Source organism: Mobula birostris, chromosome 3 (assembly GCF_030028105.1).
Source record: "Mobula birostris isolate sMobBir1 chromosome 3, sMobBir1.hap1, whole genome shotgun sequence".
In the NCBI taxonomy this organism is placed as follows: Eukaryota; Metazoa; Chordata; class Chondrichthyes; order Myliobatiformes; family Myliobatidae; genus Mobula; species Mobula birostris.
The window spans coordinates 206,804,563-206,826,979 of record NC_092372.1 but is presented as its reverse complement, the minus strand read 5'-3'; the positions used below and the strand labels follow the sequence as shown (position 1 = coordinate 206,826,979).

Here is a 22,417-nt window from a genome sequence, read left to right as displayed (position 1 = left end):
CATTTGCAGTATTTTAATAAAAGCATATTTTATCCAGCTAATCTTTGCGCTGGTATAAAAGGGAGCAAATCTGTGATCTCATTGCTCCATTGTCTAACGGCATTCAGCAGGTGGACAGTGCTTACGACTTTTCAAAGATTTGCCCAACACTGATCAAGGCCACATTAGCTCACCTTTCCTTGTTTTTCTTTTATCACAAAACTACAAAGGCTTGTTCACACAAAAATACACAAAATGTTTGTATTTACAAGTCAGTGAACAAATTCAAATTAAAACACACAAAATGCTGTTGGATCTCAGCAGGTTAGGCAGTATCTATAGAAAAGAGTAAACAGTCGACGTTTTGGGCTGAGACCCTTCATCAGGACGGAAAGGAAGAGGAGTAGTCACAGTCAGAAGGCAGGGGGAGGGGAGCATTTTATGAGAAACTGAGAGCTCTCCTAGATCCAAGGTCAGGAGTTCATTGATAGTTACAGACTGGGAAAGGCAATCAATTAAGACAGAGTGTTGTGATGGTGCTATTATTTTTGTGACTGTATGTGTTATCGTTACTCTATGTGCTCTGTGTACTGTGCTTTGCAGCTTGATCCTGGAGGAACACTATTCATCTAACTGTGTACATGTGTATGGTTGAATGACAATTACACTTGCACTTGAGAGCGTTGTTATAAGTTTAGAGGGGATGCAAGGACAAATGTTTTCACCTACGGCAGGGGTTCCCAATCTGGAGCCCACGGACCCCGTGTTTCACGGTACTGGTCCACAGCATAAAAATGATTGGTAACCCCTGAGCGAGAGGATATTTAGAATCTGAAATGTTAGCTCAGAGCTTGATTGAGGCAGAGACTCTCATTATTTCAGAAGTTCTTGAATTGTCAATGTACAGAAGACTACAGACCGAGTGCTGGTTAAAAGGGATTAGTACAAATAAACATGTTATTGTCAGTGTGGACACAATGTGCCAAAGGGCTGATTGACTCTATGACATGATGATAGCATAGTGTTGTATATTTAATACCGAAGTAATGTTTGAGCAACCTTGTATATATTGATTAAGCATTCTTGCTTGTTTAAATAATTCATTATGGGTTATTTGTATAAATACGTGAATTGCATATGTTAACACGCTACCATGTGATAAGTGGCACCTTGCTTAAAAGTAAAACTCGAAGTTAGACCTACACTTCGGAATCCCATGTCTTCTTTATAATTAGTTCAATGTCCTGAAATTACAAAGCATAACACATTTTCATTTTTACCCAAATCCTCTTTCAATGAAGGCCAACACACTGCCTCCATATCTCAATGTTCCTGTACATTGACTGTCAGTGATTCAATAAACAAGACATTCTGGTCCCTCCGAACACCAACAGCTTTCAATCCCACGCAGTTAAGAAGTAGTCTGCCTTTCTATTTCTTCTTCACCAAATCCATCAGTTTAACAGGCATAGTCTAACATCCACACGTGCAAACAAATTCAAAAGGTGTTGAACCTACTCACCATTTACACAGATCTCATAGGTGTTGCACAAATCAGCTTCAAAAAAGCAGCCTGTAAGATAAGAAGTAGTATATCAATTACAAATGCAGTTATATTCTAAAGCTGTAGGGAAACTCAATTGCAGGTATCTACAGAGACAAGAAAATTTGTTAAATGACATTTGACTGCGTTTATAAAAGTCTCATATTATCACATTTTTTCCAAAGTGTCTCTTGCAGACCAGAGAAAGGTGAGAATAATTATTAGAGGGTGTTGGAAAGACTGACTGAAAAAGCTAAGACAGGTATACTGTTCCTACTCATTCCTATCTCCTTTACATCAATAATGGATTGGATGTCATTCCCAAAGTTTATCCTCATCTTTAATTTTTCCTGCACATTCTTCCTTTTTAAAGGATGCGTGTAGCTGGGTGACTGTCCAGGAGAAGGAATGGGAAGGTGAATAGGCAGTTAGCGCAGAGCACCCCTGTAGTCGTGCCTCTGAAAAAGTACACCGTTTTGGGCACTGTTGTGGGGGATGATCTCTGAGGGGAATGCCACAGAGACGGGGCTACTGGCACTGAGCATGGGACTGTGGTGCAACAGAGAGAAGAAGGGAGCGCTATTGATAGGGAACTCGATAGTGAGGGGAACAGACAGGAGATTCAGTGGACATGAATGGGACACCTGGATGGTATGTTGTCTCCAGTTGCCAGGGTCAGGGACCTCTCAGATCATGTCCACAGCATTCTGGAGGGGGAGGGAGAGCATCCAGCAGCCTCAGTACATATTGGTACTAATGACATAGGAAGGAAAACCAAAGAGGTCTTGAAAAGAAAATTTAGAGAGCTAGGCAGGAAGCTGAGAAGCAGGACCTTCAGGGCAGTAATTTCTGAATTGCTACTCGTGCCCTGTGCCAGTGAGGGTAGAAACCGGATGATTTGGCAGATAAATGCGCGGCTGAGAATCTGGCGCAGGGGGCAGGTCTTCAGGTTTTTGGATCACTGGGATCTCTTCGGGGGGAGGTATAACCTGTTCAAAATGGATGGGTTGCACCTGAACTCGAGGGGGACCAATATTCTCATGGGCAGGCTTATTAGAGCTGCTGGGGAAAGTTTAACCTAATTTGGCAGGAGGATAGGAAATAGAGTGAAGGGACTCAGGATAGAACGAATGGCAAAAAAGCAAAGAGAGAATGCAGTCAGACTGTCAGGAAAGGCAGGCAGATGATAGGACAAATTGCAGCCAGCAGGGTGCTTAGGGATGCTTATTCAAAAAGGATAGCAAATACTGCACAGTACTCAAAGTGTTATATCGCAATACATGGAGGACAAGAAATAAGGTGGATGATCTTGTTGGACTTTTACAGATTGTCAGGTTTGATGTTGTGGCCATCACTGAATCATGGCTGAAGGATGGTTGTAGTTGGGAGCTGAATGTCCAAGGTTACACATTGTATCGGAGGGACAGGAAGGTAGGCAGAGGGGGTGGTATGGCTCTACTGGTAAAGAATGGCATCAAATCATTAGAAAGATGTGACATAGGATCCAAAAACGTTGAACATTTGTGGGTTGAGTTAAGAAACTGCAAGGGTAAAAGGAGCCTGGTGGCAATTATACATAGGCCTCCAAACAGTAGCTGGGATGTGGACTACAGATTACAATGGTAAATAGAAAAGGCATGTTAAAAGGGCAATGTTATGATAGTCATGGGAGATTTTAACATGCAGGTAGGTTGGGAAAAGCAGGTTGGTAATAGATCTCAAGAGAATGCATTTGTTGAATGCCTACAAGATGGCTTTTTAGAGAAGTTTGTCATTGAGCCTACTAGGGGATCAGCTCTACTGGATTGAGTGTTATGTAATGAACCGGAGGTATTAGGGAGCCTAAGGTAAAGGAACCCTCAGGAAGCAGTAAAGGAAATTACAGATGTATGACGGAGGAGCTGGCCAAAGTAAATTGGGAAGAGCTGCTGGAAGGGATGACAGCAGAACAGCAATGGCTTGAGTTTCTGGGAAAAATGAGGAAGGTGGAAGATAGATATATTCCAAAACCAAAGAAATAAGAGCATAAGACCATAAGATATAAGAGCAGAACTAGGCCATCTGGCCCATCGAGTCTGCTCTGCCATTCAATCATGGCTGTTCTTTTTCTTTCTCCTCCTCAAGTTCCCAGCATTCTCCCCGTAATCTTTGATGCCATGTCCAATCAAGAACCCTGTCTTAAATACACCCAATGACCTGGCCACCACAGCTCAATGTGGCAAGAAATTCCACAAATTCTCCACTCTTTAGCTAAAGAAATTTCTCTGCATCTCTGTTTTGAAAGGTCACACCTCTATCCTGGGGCTGTGCCCTCTTGTCCTAGACTCTCCCACCATGGGAAACATCCTTTCCACATCTACTGTCTAGGCCTTTCAATATTCAAAAAGTTTCAAAGAGATCCCCCCTCATCCTTCTGAATTCTAGCGAGTACAGATCCAGAGCCATCAAATGTTCCTCGTATGATAACCCTTTCATTCTGGGAACCATCCTTGTGAACCTCCTCTGGACCCTTTCCAATGCCAGCACATCTTTTCTAAAATAAGGGACTCAAAATTGTTCACAATATTCAAGGTGATGCCTCACCAGTGCCTTATAAAGCCTCAGCATCACATCCTTGCTCTTGTATTCTAGACCTCTTGAAATGAATGCTAACATGGCATTTGCCTTCCTCACCACCAACTCAACCTGCAAGTTAACCTTCAGGGTGTTCTGCACAAGGACTCCCAAGTCCTTCTGCATCTCAGATTCCTGGATTTTCTCTCAGTTTAGAAAACAGTCCACACACTTATTTCTACTACCAAAGTATATGACCATGCATTTTCCAACATTGTATTTCATTTGCTACTTTCTTGCCCACTCTCCTAATCTGTCCGATCCTTCTGCATTCTACCTGATTCCTCAATACTACCTGCCCCTCCAGCAATGTTCATATCATCCACAAACTTGGCAGTAAAACCATCTATTCCTTCATCTAAATCATTTATATACAGTATAAAAAGAAGTGGTCCCAACACTGACCCCTGTGGAACTAGACACTGGCAGCAAAACAGAAAAGGACCCTTTTATTCCCACTCGCTGCCTCCTACCTATCAGCCAATGCTCTAACCACGTTAGTAACTTTCCTGTAATACCATGGGTTCTTAACTTGGTAAGCAGCCTCATGTGTGGCACCTTGTCAAAGACCTTCTGAAGGTCCAAATATACCACATCCACTGCATCCCCTTTATCTATCCTACTTGTTATCTCCGCAAACAATTGCAACAGGTTCGTCAGGCAGGAGTTTCCTGAAGGAAACTATGCTGACTTTGTACTATCTTGTCCTGTGTCACCAAGTACTCCATCACCTCATCCTTGACAATTGACTCCAACATCTTCCCAACCACTGAGGATAGGCTAACTGGTCTAAAATTTCCTTTCTGCTGCCTTCCTCCTTTCTTAAAGAGTGGAGTAATGTTTGCAATTTTCCAGTCCTCTGGCACCATGCCAGAGTCCAATGATTTTTGAAAGTTCATTTCTAATGTCACTACAATTTCTAATGCCACTACAATCTCTGACACTACCTCTTTCAGAACCCTAGGGTGCAGTTCCTCTTGTCCAGATGACTTATGTACCTTTAGGTTTTTTGAGCACCTACTTTCTTGTAACAGTAACTGCACCCACTTCTCTTCCTTCACACACTACAACATCAGGCACATTGCTAGTGTCTTCCACAGTGAAGACTGACACAAAATACTCATTTAGTTCATCAGCCATCTCCTTGTCCCCCATTATTATTTCCCCTGCCTCATTTTCCACTGGTCCTATATCCACTCTCATTTCTCTTTTATTTTTAACATACTTGAAAAAACTTTTACTATCCACTTTGATATTATTTGCTAGCTTGCTTTCATATTTCATCTTTTCCCTTCTAATGACTTTTAGTTGCTGTCTGTAGGTTTTTAAAAACTTCGCAATTCTCTATCTTCCCATTAATTTTTGCTTTGTTGTATGCCCTTCCCTTGTCAGCCACAGTTGTACTATTTTACCATTTGAGTATTTCTTCATTTTTGGAATACACCTGTCCTGCACCTTCCTCATTTCTCCCAGAATCACAAGGCACTGCTGCTCTGCTGACAACCCTGCCAGCAGCTCCTTCCAATTTACCTTGGCCAACTCCTCTCTCATACCACTGTAACTTCCCTTACTCCACTGAAATACTGCTACATCAGACTTTACTTTCTCCCTATCAAATTTCAAGTTGAACGCAATCATACAGTGGTCACTGATTCCTAAGTGTTCTTTTACCTTAAGCTCCCTAGTCACCTCTGGTTCATTACATAACACCCAATCCAGTAGGCTCAATGACAAACTGCTCTAAAAAGCTATCTCTTAGGCATTCAACAAACTCACTCTCTTGAGATCCATTATCAACCTGATTTTCCCAATCGACCTGCATGTTAAAATCTCCCATGACTACCATAACATTGCCCTTTTGACTCGCCTTTTCTATTTCCTGTTGTAACCTGTGGGCCACCTCCCAGCCACTGTTGGGAGGCCTGTATATAACTGCTATCAACATCCTTTTACCCTTGCAGTTTCTTAACTCAACCCAGAAGGATTCATCATCTCCCAATCCTATGTCACATCTTTCTACTGATTTGATGCCATTCTTTACCAGTAGAGCCACACCAACCCCTCAGCCTTCCTATCCATCCAATATAAATTGTAACTTTGGACATACAGCTCCCAACTACAACATCCTTCAGCCACGATTCAGTGATGGCCACAACATCAAACCTGGCAATCTGTAATATTGCAACAAGATCATCCACCTTATTTCTTGTACTCCATGTATTGCGATATAACACTTTGAGTAATGTATTTGCTACCCTTTCTGATTCTGCATCCCTAATGATTTGATACTCAACATGTTGGCTGCAACTAAGTTCCATCACCTCCCTACTCTTCCTGACAACCTGACTGCACGCTATCTTTATTTTTTTTTACCATCCGTCTTGTCCCTTCACTCCAGTTCACACCTCCCTGCCAAGTTAGATTAAACCCACCCCAACAGCTCTAACAAACCTGCCCATGAGAATATTGGTTCCCCTCGGGTTCAGGTGCAACCCATCACTTTTGAACACGTCATACCTCCCCCAGAAAAGATCCCAATGATCCAAGAACCCGAAGCCCTGCCCCCTGCACCAGCTTGTCAGCCACGCATTTACCTGTCAAATCATCCTGTTTCTACCCTCACTAGCACGTGGCACAGGCAGCAATCCAGAAATACACAGATGGCAAAATAGTACAACCATGGCTGACAAGGGAAGTCAAAGCTAATGTAAAAGCAAAAGAGAGGGCATACAACAAAGCAAAAGTTAGCCAGAGGACAGAGGATTGGGAAGCTTTTAAACCCTACAATAAGCAACTAAAAGAATCATTAGGAAGGAAAAGATGAAATATGAAAGCAAGCTAGCAAACAATATCAAGGTGGATAGAAAAAGCTTTTTCAAGTATATGAGAGTGGATATAGGAGCACTAGAAAATGAGGTCAGAGAAAAAATAAAGGGGGACGAGGAGATGGCAGATGAACCAAATGAATAATTTGCATCAGTCTTCACTGTGGAAGACACCAGCAGTGTGCCAGTTGTTGAAAAGTGTGAGGAAAGAGAAGTATGTACTGTTACTATTACAACAGAGAAGATGCTCAAAAAGCTGTAAGACCTAAAGGTACATAAGTCACCTGGATCAGATGAACAGCACCTTACCATTCAGGATCTCTACCACTAGAGATTGTGGGGCATTGGTGATGATCTTTCAAAAATCACTGGACCCTGGCATGGTTCCAGAGAACTGGAAAATTGCTAACCTCACTCCACTCTTTAAGAAAGGAGGGAGGCAGCAGAAAGGAAATTATAGACCAGTTAGCCTATCCTCAGTGGTTGGGAAGGTGCTAGAGTCAATTGTTAAGGATGAAATGATGGAGTTCTTGGTGACAAAGAAAAGATAGTACAAAGTCCGCATAGTTTCCTTCAGAGAAAATCTTGCCTGACAAACCTGTTGGCATTCTTTGCGGAGATTACAGGTAGGATAGATAAAAGGGATGCAGTGGATGTTGTATATTTGGACTTTCAGAAGGTCTTTGTCAAGGTGCCACACATGAGGCTGCTTACCAAGTTAAGAGTCCGTGGTATTACAGGAAAGTTACTAGCATGGTCAGAGCATTGGCTGATTGGTAGCACACAATGTGTGGGAATAAAAGGATCCCTTTTGGTTGGCTGCCAGTGACAAGTGGTGTTCTGCAGGAGTTGGTGTTGGGAACGTTTCTTTTTATGCTGTATGTCAATGATTTAGATGATGGAATAGATGGCTTTGCATATAATACAAGGATTGGTGGAGGGGCAGGCAGTGTTGAGAAAACAGGAAGGTTGCAGAAGGACTTAGACAGATTAGGAGAATGGGATACAGAGTGGCAAATGAAATACAATGTTGGAAAATGTATGGTCTTGCATCTTGGCAAAAGAAAAAATGTGTAGTCTATTGTCTAAACTAGGGAAAATCTAATGAGATGCAAAGGGATTTGGGATTCCTTGTGAGGAACACCCTAAAAGTTAACTTGCAGGTTGAGTCAGCGGTGAGGAAGGCAAATGTAATGTTATCATTCATTTCAAGAGGTCTAGAATACAAGAGCAGGGCTGTGATCCTGTGGCTTTATAGGGCACTGGTGAGGCTCCATCTTGTGTATTGTGAACAGTCTGGGCTTCTTATCTAAGGAAAGATGTGCTGGCATTGGAGAGGGTTCAGAGGAGGTTCACAGGGATAATTCTGGGAACGAAAGGATCATCATACGAGGATCATTTGATTGCTCAGGGTCTGTACTCACTGGAATTTACAAACGTAGAAGGATGAGGAGGTTCTTACTGAAACCTTGCGAATGTTGAAAAGCTAGACAGAGTAGATGTGGAAAGGATGTTTCCCATGACGGGGGAGCCTAGGACAAGATGGCACAACATCAGCTTAACGGGGCATCCATTTAAAACAGAGATGTAAAGAAATTTCTTTAGTGAGAGTGTGGTGAATTTGTGGAATTTGTTATCACAGGCAGGTGTGGAGGCCAGGTTGTTGGGTGTATTTTAGGCAGAGCTTCATAGGTTCTTGATTGGCTACAGCGTCAACGGTTACGGGGAGTGGGGCTGAGGGGGGAAAGGATCAGCCATGATTGAATGGCAGAGCAGATGTGATGGGCCAAATGACCTAATTCTGTTCCTATGTCTTATGTTCTTGAGGAATATTCCTCAGGATTAATATGAGAGGGCATAATATTAAGCTGATTGTAGGGAAGTATTGGGGAGATGGCAGAGGTAGGTATTTTACACAGAGTGGTAGGTGTGTAGAACATGCCTCCAGGGTTAGTGGCAGAGGCAAATACATTAGGGACATTTAAGAGCCTCTTGGAGAGGCACAAGCATGAAAGAAAAATGGAGGGCTATGTTAGATTGGTTTTAGAGTAGGTTAAAGGGTTGACATAATATTGTGGGCCAAAGGACATGCCCTATGACCTTACTGTTCTATGCTCTGTGATGGTCAATGCCCCTGCTGCTTTGCCACCCTTCCAAAACACATACATCCATTATACTTGCACCTCATGTCTAGATACAGAACAATAACTGAGATTTAATGTGCTCTTTTTTTAAACACACATCAATAAATGAGGCTTGTTATGCCCCCTTCAAACACTCTGCAGTTGTCTGGACAAATACAACTCAAACTACTCTCAAGATGCCGAACAGCACCCAGTACAAAGCAACCCAATTTATTGGCACCCCGTTAGCTATCCTAAGTGTAGATTCACAGCACTGGTGGATATTGGCTGCAGCGTGCACTATGTACAAAGTATATGACAACGACTCTGACAGCAGCTTCCAAATCCACAGAATCTCTCATCAAGAAGTACAAGGCAGTAGATGAATCGAAGTCCATCAGCTGCAGCCTTCCCATCTATCCAGTGAGGTGCAGTAAAAGTTTCAATGCAAACTATTGTCCCAGAAACATTTTTGCACTGGAACCAAGTTCAAAGTTCAAAGTAAATTTATTCTGAAAGTACCAATACTGTATGTCACCATATACTATCTTGAGATTCATTTTCTTGCAGGTATTCACAGAAGGAGAGAAATACAACAGAAGCAATGAAAAACTACACACACAGACTGACAAATAACCAATGTGCAAAAGAAGACAATCTGTGCAAATAAATACAAATAATTAAGTAATTAAATAATACTGAGAACATGAGTTGTAGAGTCCTTGAAATTGAGTCTATAGGTTGTGGAATCAGTTCAGAGATTAAGTGACATTACTGGAAACATTATTAGACATGGAATAGGGCGCATTTGCTCTGTGAAAAATAATTCTAACCTCCGTAGTGAGCAGTTGTCATGGACACAGGAGACTCTAATATAAAAATATTTTGTTTTGGTGTTAATATCTCTCCCATTAACAAGTCCAAAGAATTTGCCAGAGCAATAAATGTTCCAGTAACATTTTAAAAGAATTAAGTTTAGCAAATGTACAAAGCCTGGTGCATGGAGCTCTTAACTTTATCACTGTTTCCACGTGAACTCTGCATAATTAGGCTGTGAAATCACACTCCTTTATAGCTTCAGTCTGTTGCACAGCGTGAAGCTTCTGGAGTACATTTGGTACGGAACTGAGTCTAGTTTAATGTTTAATTCAAGTCAAATAAATAAAGATGCTTAGTGCATAATTAAATTACTCAAGCAAGGCATCATTCGGTTCGTTTTCCTACCATATTGCTCAAAGAACACTGGGCATAGATTACTCTCTCCAACTCTGTCGGATTTAGATGGGAATCCTCCGCACAATTTTTCAATTCCACTAGTCATCTTCATCTTTACCAAATCATCTTTTACTGGTTCCATTGATATAAAATAGGACAAACATTCATTCATTGGCATGTGATTTTGTTTACTAGGTTACTCCCCATAACATTTCCACACGCCTTGCTCAATGATTCCAAAACATAATCTAGTGATGTTGCAATTGCCATGGCCACTGGTGGTTTTATCCAGGACAACCCCCACCAAGTGTCTCAATTTATAAACAATTCTCAATCTTGCTTTCAAATACTTCCAGAACCCCACATCAGGTCATAGAGTCATAGAACACTACTGCACAGAAACAGGCCGTTCAGTCCATCTAGTCCATGCCGACCTGGTCTTCTGCCTAGCCTCCACCTACCTGCATCCAGGCCACAGACGTCCATACCTCTCTCATCCATGTACTGATCTAAATATCTCTTTAAAATGGTACAATTTAATTAACATCTACCACTTCCACTGGCAGCTCGTTCCACACTCTCACCACCCTCTGAGAGAAGGTGTTCCCCCTCACTTGCCCCTTAAATATTTCTCCTTTCACCCTAAACCTATAATCCCTAGTTCCAGTCTCACTCAGCCTGATGTGAAAGCATCTGCAAGCATTCACCCTATCTACATCCCAAAAATATTGCGTACCTCCAGAACATTTCTCCTCATTCTCCTGCACTTCAGGGAGTAAAGCCCGAACCTATTCGACCTTTCCCAATAACTCAGGGTCTCTAGTCTGGGAAACATCCTTGTATATTTTCTCTGTGCTCTTTCAAGTTTATTGATATCTTTCATGTAGGTAGGTGACCAGACTGCAGACAATAATCTAAATTTGATCTCACCATCATCTTGTACAACTTCAACAAAACATCCCACCTCCTGAACTCAGTGTCCTGATTTATGAAGGCCAATATACCTAATGCTCTCTTTATAACTGTTTCTACCTATGATGCCATTACCTCCCACTCTACCTTCATACCCATCTCCACTTCTTCAACCTTCCAAAATGTCAGTGCTTGTCTCACTCTGGTATCCAGCATAGTGGCTCAAGCACAGTGGCCAAGTTCAAACCTGACCTCTGGTGCTGATGATGTGGAGTTTGCAATTTGTCCCTGTGACGGTCGAGGTGGCATCTGCATACAATGCTCCTTTGGTCGACATCTTCTGGATTGATCACGAAACCATCTTTTTCACTTCTTTTTTGTCTTTTACGTTTGTGTCTCATCTTGCTGGAGCCTGTGTTTTGCTGTTTGGTGGTCATTAGGGTGCTTCAGCACTTTGCCGTCTCCAAGAGGATTCCAGGAAGGAGATAGCGTGAGTGAACCTCGTGGCAAGAAGTCTGCAAGCCAACATTCGACCCCAATTTGCCAATTACAGCATCCATTGTTCACCGATTAAAACGACGAGGGCGATTGAAGCATCAAGGAGCGTACTTAAGTTTGGAGACTGTTGGGTGTTCCGGTGCACTGCTGTCTCCGAGGGGAATCCAGGAGGCAGAGGCAGCGTGCACAAACCTCATAGCGGGCAGGCTGCAGGACAGGGGACAGGTCAACGTTCGGTTCCATTTCACCAATTAAAGCTTCTATTGTTTGCCAATTAAAGCAACGAGGGAGAATGATACATCGAAGCACGTGCAGAGGGTGAGCACCGGCTACTTGCCTTTTGATTGGTTTCTTTGTACTAGAGAGGGGAGAGCCTGCCTCTGCACGTGGAGAGTGTTGCCCAGGTTTCTTCTGCACCTTGGATGTGGACTTGGACTCTAGACTCTTTTTTTCAGTCTTATAAATTTATATTCGGTGTTTGCTCACTTGATCTCAGTTTTTTCTGTGCAGGAAGGGGAATCTGGAGATCGGTGTGCCTGATCTATTTTTGCTCGCCACTTTTGTGCTGGGAGGAGGGATTTGGGGGGTCGATGTGCCTGTTCCATATTTGTTTTTTTGCTTGGGGAGGGGGGATTTCGGGGTTGATGATCATGCTGCCTTTCTTTTCTTTCTTGGTTTCATGGCTGCCCGGAGACTGAAGAATTTCAGATTGGTATACTTTGATAACAAAAGAACCTTTGAACGTTTGACTACATGGGTTTCCCATGGATGCTCCCATTTCCCCCACATCCCAAATATGTTCTTGCTGGAAGGTTAATTGGCCAATATAAAGTGCCCCTAATGTGCAGTTGAGTGATAGGATTGTGGGGCAGGTGTGGCAGTAAAGATTGCAGTGTAGCCAGAGTTGATGGGAATATGGGGAAAACAGAATAGGATTAGGACAAATGAATGCTCAGTGGCTAACATGGACTCAGTGGACTGAAATTTCCATGCCATCTGAATCTATGACATTGGTAAATGCATCTGTAGTTGCTAAACCTGGCAAATTCTTGACTCTACACTCAATCTCTTCACCTCTCTCATTTGCAATTCAAGATGCGCCTTCAAATGAAACTCCTTATCTGTTCTTCAGTGGTTCAGAGCTAAGTGTTTATTAATGCTTTTGTGAAGCACCTTCAGAGGGCCACAGTGGTGAGAAGATAAAAGCAGTCTGTATTTAAGTAACATCTTTAAGGTATTTATCCCTGCCAGGATGCTTCGCCATAGTGTCATTAGGCATATTAACGTTAATGAAGATTAAACATTATTTACAACAGGGGCAGCACGATAGCACGTTAGCAAAACGCTTTACATTACAGGCGACCTGTGTTCAACGTTCTCTTGGTGACCGTATGGATTTCCTCCAGTTGCTCCAGTTTCAAAGATCTACCAGTTGGTAGATTAATTGGTCATTACAAACTGTCCTGTGATTAGGCTCAGATTACATCGGGGGATTGCCGGTGGGCAGCATGCTTCGAAGTGCTGGAAGGGCCTATTCTGCACTGTATCGTAATCAATCAATCGAGTCATAGAGCAATACAGCATGGGTATAGGCCTTTCCTTCCAATGAGTCCATTCTAACCATGGCACCTACCCAGCTACTCCCAATTTCCTGCATTCCATCCCTAGCCCTCTAAACCCCACCCCTCCATATACCTATCCAAGTGTTTCTTAAATCGTACAATTGTTTGATATTCTGTGTGTTATTCACTTGCATTTTGCTGTTTGCACAACTTGTACTTTTTTTTCCACATGTTGGATGTTGATGTTTCTTGAACTGGTTGCATGATGTTCCTTTGTTTTGTGGATGCCTGTGGGAGGGCGAATCTCAGAGTTGTATTCTGTGTACATACTTTGATAATAAATAGAAAGTCTACAGCACAATACAGGCCCTTTCTGCCCACAAAGCTGTGCTGAACATGTTCTTACCTGAGAAATTACCTAGGATTACCCATAGCCCTCTATTTTTCTGAGCTCCATGTACCTGTCCAGGAGTAGCCACCTCTTCCATGCAGCCCACTCCATGCACTCACCACTCTCTGCATAAAAAAACTTACTCCTGATATCTCCTCTGTACCTACTTCCAAGCACCTTAAAACTGTGCCCTCTCGTGCTAGCCATTTCAGACCTGGGAAAAAGCCTCTGACTATCCACATGATCAATGCCTCTCCATCATCTTATAATGAGAAGTACTTTGAATCTTTTGTACCTGCTCCTACCACTCCTTCCGGCACCTCATTCCATCTACTCACCATCCTCTGCATGAATAAGTTGCCCCTCAGGTCTCTGAGTACAGTACGTTCCCTAGTTTTGGTCCCCCTATCCTGGGGAGAAGGCTGTTACAATCCACCATCTCCTTGCTAAGGTTGCCCCTCATTCTCCTATGTTCCAAAACTAAAAGATCTAACCCAAACAACCTCTCTCTAGAACTTAGGCGCTCTAGTCTTGCCAACATCCTTGTTGACTGTTCATTCCCTCCATAGATGTTGTCTGACCTGTTGAGTTCCTCCATTGCTTTTTTGTGTTGCTCCAGATTCCAGCATCCGAAGTTGCGTGGAAGTGAGTATAGAGGTTAAAATCGTGGAAATATGCTTGGCACAGGGAAGCCTACCGCTCTCACACCCAAGTTATTGTTAAACACATTCTGTACTTGTAGTTCTTACCTAACACCAGCCCCTTCATTGGTTGGTATTGTAGGTTATGACAGTGGGTCAGTCCTGTACATAAATCGTTCAGACCGTTATACAATCCTACAATAGAAAAATTCTTGCTCACATTTCCAATGGTAAGACTGAAGGCTGGGTCTAGTTTTACAGCACATGCCGGAATCAGGAGAGACAAACAACCTGCTGGAGGAAATCACTGTATTTGGGTTGGAATCCTACATCCAATACATCTGAATTTAGGACCAAGAATAGAGCACCCATAAATATATTGGCTGTTAATGCATAAACTTCTATGGGGTAAGCAAGATGAATGTTTCCAAGTTTCCTATACACTCTCATTCAAACAGAATATAGGCCAACTGCTATATTATAAAAGTACCTTGCATCTGGCTTTCGACTCAGAAAGTCCCTATAAGATACAGGAGCAGAATTAGGCCATTTGGCCCATCAAGTCTGCTCCACCATTTCATCATGGTTGATCCATATTCCCTTTCAACCCCAATCTCCTGCATTCTCTCCATGTCCCTTCATGCCCTGTCTAATCAAGAATCTATCAACCCTGGCCTTAAATATACCCAATGACTTGGCCTCCACCGCCACCTGTAGCAACGAATTCCCCAGATTCACCACTCTCTGGCTAAAGAAATTCCTCCTCACCTCTCTTCTAAAAGGACGCCCCTCTATTCTGAGGCTGTATCCTCTGGTTTTTGACTCCTCCACATTTGCCTTCCTCACCAGTGACTGAACCTGCAAACTAACCTTTAGGGAAACCTGCACAAGGACTCTCAAGTCCCTTTGCATCTCAGATTTTTGAATTTTCTCTCCATTTAGAAAATAGTTTATGCTTTTATTTCTTCTACCAAAGTGCATACCATACAATTCCCAATACTGAATTCTATCTGCCACTTCTTTGCTCATTATCTGAATCTGTCTAGGTTCTTCTGTAACCTCTCTACTTCCTCAAAACTACCTGCCCTTCTACCTATTTTTGTATCATCTGCAAACTTGGCCACAAAGCTACAAATTCCATTATCTAAGACATTGACATTTAACGTAAAAAAATCGGTCCCACCGCTCTTCCGCCCCCTAACACTCTCAAACCGCTGGCTTACTACTAGTGTCTTCCACAGTGAAGACTGATGCAAAATACTTATTTAGTTACCTGCCATTTCTTTGTCCCCCATTACTACCTCTCCAGCATCATTGCCCAGTGGTCTGAAATCCACTCTTGCCTCTCTTTTGCACTTTATGTGTCTGAACAAACATTTGGTTTCCTCTTTAATATTACTGGCTAGCTTACTTTTGTATTCCATCTTTTCCTTCTTAATAACTTTGTTCGTTGCTTTCTGTTAGCTTTTAAAAGCTTCCCAATCCTCTGACTTCCCACTAATTTTTACTCTATCATATGCCCTCTCTTTGGCTTTTAAGTGGATTTTTGACTTGTCTTGACTTCTATGTTGGTTTTTGACCTCCACAATAGTATCATCTTGCCTTTAGAATACTTCTTCCTCTTTAGCATGTATATGTACTGTGCCTTCTAAATTGCTTCCAGAAATTCCAGCCACTGCTGCTCTGCCATTATCCCTGCCAGTGTTCTTTTCCAATCAATTTTAGTCAGTTCCTCTCTCGTGCTTCTGTAATTCCCTTTACTCCACTGTAATATTGATACTTTTGACTTTAGCTTCTCTTTCTCAAATTGCAGGGTGAATTCTATCATTTTATGATCACTTTTTCCTAAGGATTCCTTTACCTTAAGCTCTCTAATCAATTCTGGTTCATTGCACAACACCCAATACAGAATAACAGATCCCCTAGTGGGCGTAACCACAAGCTGCTCTAAAAAGCCATCTTGTAGGCATTCTAGAAATTCTCCTTCTTGGGATCCAGCACCAACCTGGTTTTCCCAAACTACCTGCATATTGAAATCCTACATGACTATTGTAACATTGCCCTTTTGGTATACATTTTCTATCCCCCATTGTAATTCGTAGGCAATATCCTTACTACTGTTTGGTGGCCTATATATAACTCCCATCAAGTTTTTTTTTTACCCTTGCAGTTCCTTTGCTCAATCCACAACGATTCAACACCCCCCGATCCTATGCCACCTCTTTCTAATAATTTGATTTCAGTTCCTTTTCTTCCACAGATGCTGCTCAACCTGTCGAGTTCCAACAGATTGCCTGTTGCTCCAGCTTCACTGTTCAGTGTTTGTACAATGTCCGCTCTTTCAAAAAAAAGTAATAGCAAAAGTCTTCACTGCTGTGGTTTTGTCATCTTCCAGTGAAAGACAAGCTGGAATCAGTAACAGCCATCAACTTCAGGCAGGAAAATGAGCTCTAATTAATACTTGCAGCATGAAATAATACAAGCTCTAGATGACAATGATGCCATGTAACTTACTGGCTTACATAAGGCAGCTGAAATAGATGTCTAGAAACTCTACGTGCTGTAAAGCATGGAAGTATTCGGTACAAGAACTGAAGCACTGTTAAAGATAGCTCCAGTGGGAAACAGCCAAGCTTATACTAAGAGCTATGGTGCTGTGGAGTGTGGAGGGGAGGATCCATATATGGCTTAGCAACAAATTTAAAATCCAGTGCAGTTGGTATTAGGAGCAAGAGCAGAGCATCCAAAAGCATATTCACCGTTAATCCAACTGGCATTTAGAATATCCTTCGGCATGAAATTCCATGCAGAAAGTAAGGTGGATATTTCCAAGTTCACTGTGAAAATCTCCCTCACTCAAACAGAATATGTATGAGTATGAGGTGCTGTATTACAATGGCACCCATCAACATTAATTTTTATTTTCAAGGAATGTGAGCATCGAACATGGTACAGCTTCAGGCTCTTCGGCCCACAATGTCGTGGTGAATTAATTAAATTAGTAACCAAATACCCGACTGAACAAATCCGTTCTGCCGACACAACGTCCATGTTCTTCCATTTCCCACAAATTTATGTGCTTCCTGAATGCTCCTATTTTATGTGTCTCCATGATGACTCCAGGCAACCACTACTCTGCGTAAAAAAATTGCTATGCACGTCTCCTTTGAATCTATCCCCTCTCACCTTAGATACATGCCCTCTGGGCATGTGCAGCCAACTTATTATACTGCTGTGGCACACAATGTTAATAAAGCATTCATTAAATTTATTTATAAGCAGATTGCCCGTGGCATTGCTCCTAAGTAGACTGAAATCGGAACAGGAAGCAGAACTAACTCTTTCACGGGTTTCTACGGTGTAGCTCAGGTGCACCCTGTGACATGTTCCAAATCCAGATAACTGCAGCTCATTATAAATTCTGGTAAAGTAGCTGCTTATAATTTTCTGCCTTCAGCTCAGATGTAACCATCAAATTGTTACCGGTGGTGGTGGTGGGGGGTACAGTAGCGTAGCGGTTAGTATGACACTATCATAATGCCAACAACTCAGGTTCAATTCCCGCTGCTGTCTGTACATTCTCCCAGTGACTGTGTGCATTTCCTCTGACTGTTCCAGTTCCTCCCATATTCCAAAGATACACAAGTTAGTAGGTTAAAAGGTTGCATGGGTGTAATCGGGCAGCACTGGCTTGTTAGTTTTTTAAAACTATACTTCAAGCTCCTAGATTTCAGGTAAGAGATTCAGAAGGGGGCTGAAGAGATCCATTTTCAACTGAGGAATTGGAATACACTTCTTGAGCAGATGGTGAAAGGTGATAGCATCAAACTTCCCTAGATGAGTATTTGAATTGCCTGGTGATGGAAGGTTGTGGGCAAAGCTCTGGAAGATGGGATTAATACAGATGGGTCACTGTGGGCTAAATAGCCAACATGGATACATATATAGCAACATATCCATGTTGCATGATGCTATGATATTATGACTGAGATGATTTATGCTGCCTCCCCACCCTTCGACTATTGTTTCAACTTTATAAAGCCCTGGAGAATTGTGTTCAATCCTGTTAGCTTCATTGTAGGAGGATATGTAGGAGGGTGCGGAACGAGTCTGCCAGGATGCTGCCTGGATTAGAGGGTAGTGCTATAAGGAGAGGTTTTTCAGCAGTGGTGGACATGGAGGGGAGACCTGATAAAAGTTTAAAAGATTTGTCCGTTTGCTCATTATGTGCTGTGTCGTATGACGAAGGTGATTATGGTCTTTCCATGACCATGATTGTTCTTGGCAAATTTTTCTACGGAAGTGGTTCGCCATTGCCTTCTTCTGGGTAGTGTCTTTACAATACAGGTGAGCCCAGCCATTATCAATACTCTTCAGAGATTGTTGGCCTGGCGTCAGTGGTCATATAATTAGGACTTGTGATATACACCAGTTGCTTATATGACCATTCACCACCTGCTCCCATGGCATCACATGACCCTAATCAGGGGGTGGGGGGGGATAAGCAGGTGCTACACCTTGCCCAAGGGTGACCTACAGGATAGGGGAGGGAAGGAGTGCCTTCCACCTCCTTTGATAGAGACATATCTCCACACCACCACCCAAGATTATAGAGCGGATAGCTGGTATTTTTACCCCCCAGGATCAAAATGCCTAACACTAGAAGGGCACAAACCTTATACAGCTCAGGGCTGGAATACTGTTGTGCTATCACAGTTCAATTCCAGCAGCCTCTGGAAGGACTTTGTCCTCCCCATCAACCTGACGGTTCCCTCCAGGTGTTCTGGTTTCCTGCTACAGTTCAAAGACAGACAAGTTAGTCAGTTAATTGGTCATTGTAACCTGTCCTATGATTAGGCTGGCGTTGAATAGGCGGGCTGCTGGGCAGTGAGGCCTGTTAGGCCGGAGGGCCTGTTCCGCACTGTATCTCTAAATTAAAAAAAAATAGAAGGCATGCCTACAAGGTGGGAGAGGGTAAAATCAAAGGAGATGTGGGAGCAAGTGCTTTACACAGAGTGCTAGGCTCTTTGAATGCATGCTATAGCGGAGGAAAGTATGAGAGAGATATTTAAGAGGCTCTGAGAACCAAGGAATATGGTCATTGTATAGGCAGAAGGCAATAATTTAGTTATTTGGCACAACACCATGGGCCAAAGAGCCTGCTCTTGTGCTGTACTGCTCTATTATCATGAAGGGTTAATATTCTCCTCTTTACCCCTTATTTAGGCATCCGTTAGTCTCATGAGACTAGGGATTTGCGCCTTGGAAGGTTTCCAGGGCACAGGCCTGGGCAAGGTTGTATGGAAGACCGGCAGTTGCCCATGCTACAAGTCTCCCCTCTCCACGTCACCAATGTTATCCGAAGCGCACTAAGGCCGATACAGCTTGGCACCGGTGTCGTCTCAGCGCAATGTGTGGTTAAGTGCCTTGCTCAAGGACACAACACGCTGCCTCAGCTGAGGCTCGAACTAGTGACCTTCAGATCACTAGACCGACGCCTTAACCACTTGGCCACGTGCCAACGCCCCTTATTTAATTGATGATTAAATCCTCTATCACTCTGAAATCCCTCTTCAACTTCACAAGCCTCATCGGGGGAACAGAGGTGGAGAGGGTCAGCCGTTTTAAATTTCTCGGTGTTATCATTTCAGAGGACCTGTCCTGGGCCCAGCACACAAGTACAATTAATAAGAAAGCTCAGCAATGCCTCTTCATCCGTAGGAGTTTGCGAAGATTCGGCATGACATCTAAAACCTTGACAAGCCTCTATAGATGAAAGGTGGAGAGTATGTTGACTGGTTGCATCACCGCCTGGTGTAGAAACAAGAATGCCTTTGAACAGAAAATCCTACAAAAAGTAGTGGAAACTGTCCAGTCCATCACAAATAACCTGCCCCCCACTACTGACCACTGCTACATGGAGCGCTGTCACAGGAAGCAGCGTCCATCATCAAGGAGCCCCACCACCCAGGACGTGCTCTCCTCTCACTGCTGCCACCAAGAAAATGTACAGAAGCCTCAGGACTCACACCACTAGGTTCAGGAACAGTTAATACCCCCCAACTGTCCGACCCTTGAACCAATGGCAATAACTTCACTGGCCCCATCACTGAACTGTTCTCACAACCTGTGGACTGACTTTCAAGGAGTTTTCATCTTATGTTCTCAATTTTGATTAATTACTTATTTTTTTCTTTTTGCAATTGCAGTTTGTTGGCTTTTACACACACTGGCTGTCTGCCCTGTTGGGTGTGGTCTTCCATTGACTCTATTATGTCTATTGGTTTAACTGACATGCCCGCAAGAAAGAGAAACTCAGGGTTGTATGTGGTGACATATATGTACTTAGATAGTAAATTTACTTTGAACTTCGAACAAACGTCTACATTTGATGCACAGGAAAATGTGAATGCAGAATTCGGAAGGTGACCATTATGGTTTTCAGTTTGTTTGCATATACGTGCTGGAAATCATCAAAACTGTGCAAAAACAGGAAGTACGAGCCAACAGACAATAGACTATAGGTGCAGGACTAGGCCATTCGGCCCTTCGAGCCAGCACCACCATTCACTGTGATCATGGCTGATCATCCACAATCAGTACCCCATTCCTGCCTTCTCCCCATATCCCTTGACTCCGGCTGTCAGCTTTCCTGGGTACTGCAAGCAGTGACATCAGTAAAAGTAGAGCAGCAAGGTCTCTAAGTTCTGTGCTAGTTTTGGTCAGGTTGATGCTTTTGCAAGATTTCTTGGGTTGGTAGACACTTACCGTTGGAACATTTTTGGCAGAGCAGTTTCAGTGCTCGAGCACTCCTTCACCACATAATGGAGCACAGCACACAGAACTTTAGTGACTAATGCACACTGTCACACTGGAAAATTAAACACATGCAGCACAAAGAGCGTGATGTAATTGAATATCCCCCTTAACCAGAAAGTGACAGCATATCCACCACTTGACTGCCAGATGGCATTGGTGATGAGATGCAAGACAAACGACAGGTCAGAAAGATTCATTTGGTCAGAAGCCAAATGTGGTAACATTTGATTTTAGACACTGCAAAATATTTCCGTCTTCTTCCAAGCTCTATTTAAGAAGCAGCTTTTGATGCCTCGAATATATTTTGTTGTTTAAACTCTCCCAGCAATAAATGGTAGTTCCACAAAGCTAAACAGCATTTGATGAAGGGTCTCAACCCAAAAGGTCGACTAGACTCTTTTTCAAGGATACTGCCTGGCCTGCTGATTTCCTGCAGCATTTTGTGTGTGTTACTAGGATTTATACCCGTTCACTTGTGTTAAATATATAACAGTGGAATTTCAATTTTGTTCCAGACTACAATCACAGGTGACTCAGACACCTCATCAGTTTCAATATTCTGTGCTGGACTGCACGGCATTTCACTCTGCAGTGATCAGGGTACCTGACTAGCAAGCTGGAAAATGGATGACAGAGGTGCTCAGAGAGCCTGGAGAGTTCTGGAGTTCCGAGTTCAAATCTGACGATGCCTGCAAGGAGTTTACACATTCTCTCCATCTGTGTTTTCCAGGCACTCCCGTTTCCTACCGTAGTCCAAAGACACACCGGTTAGTAGTTAATTGGTCATTGTAAATTGTCCTGTGATTAGGCTATGGTTAAAAAGGGGTTGTTGGGCCAGAGGGCTATTTCCATGCTGTACCTCTAAATAAATAAAAGGTAAAGTGTTGGCTAATATACAGTACTGTGCAAGAGACTTAGGCACATACAGTATATATACACAGCTAGGATGCTCGAGACTTTTGCACTGCATTGTAGTAATTTTATGTACTGCACTGTTCCATAGCATTAAAAAAAAACAAATTTCATGACATATGTGAGTGTAGACAAACCTGGTTCTGATATGGGTCTCTATTGTGTACCAGGAGCTCAACATCTTTTTAATGCTAACTGGTTAAATAAATATAGCATAACTGAAACCATTCAAAAAATTTTAAAAACAAGTCAGTGTAACATAACCCAATTCTGAAGTCAATACAATTGTCAAATAGATTTTTATAAAACCTGAATACAAAACACTGGAGGAACTCAGCAGGTTAGACAGCATCTGTGGAAAAGTAAAGATTCAAAGTTTCAAAG

The 22,417-nt window shown here is 42.7% G+C and overlaps 1 protein-coding gene across 2 annotated transcripts in view; it reads right to left on the bottom strand.

The window, feature by feature from the left end:
* ptprn2 (protein tyrosine phosphatase receptor type N2) overlaps nucleotides 1–22,417 on the bottom strand; it is a 1,029,064-nt gene that overhangs the window by 891,237 nt on the left and 115,410 nt on the right. For both annotated transcript variants that reach the window (XM_072254029.1, XM_072254030.1), the window contains exon 2: nucleotides 1,502–1,552. In XM_072254029.1, coding sequence (XP_072110130.1) covers nucleotides 1,502–1,552 — 51 coding nt within the window. The remainder of the gene's footprint in view (nucleotides 1–1,501; nucleotides 1,553–22,417) is intronic.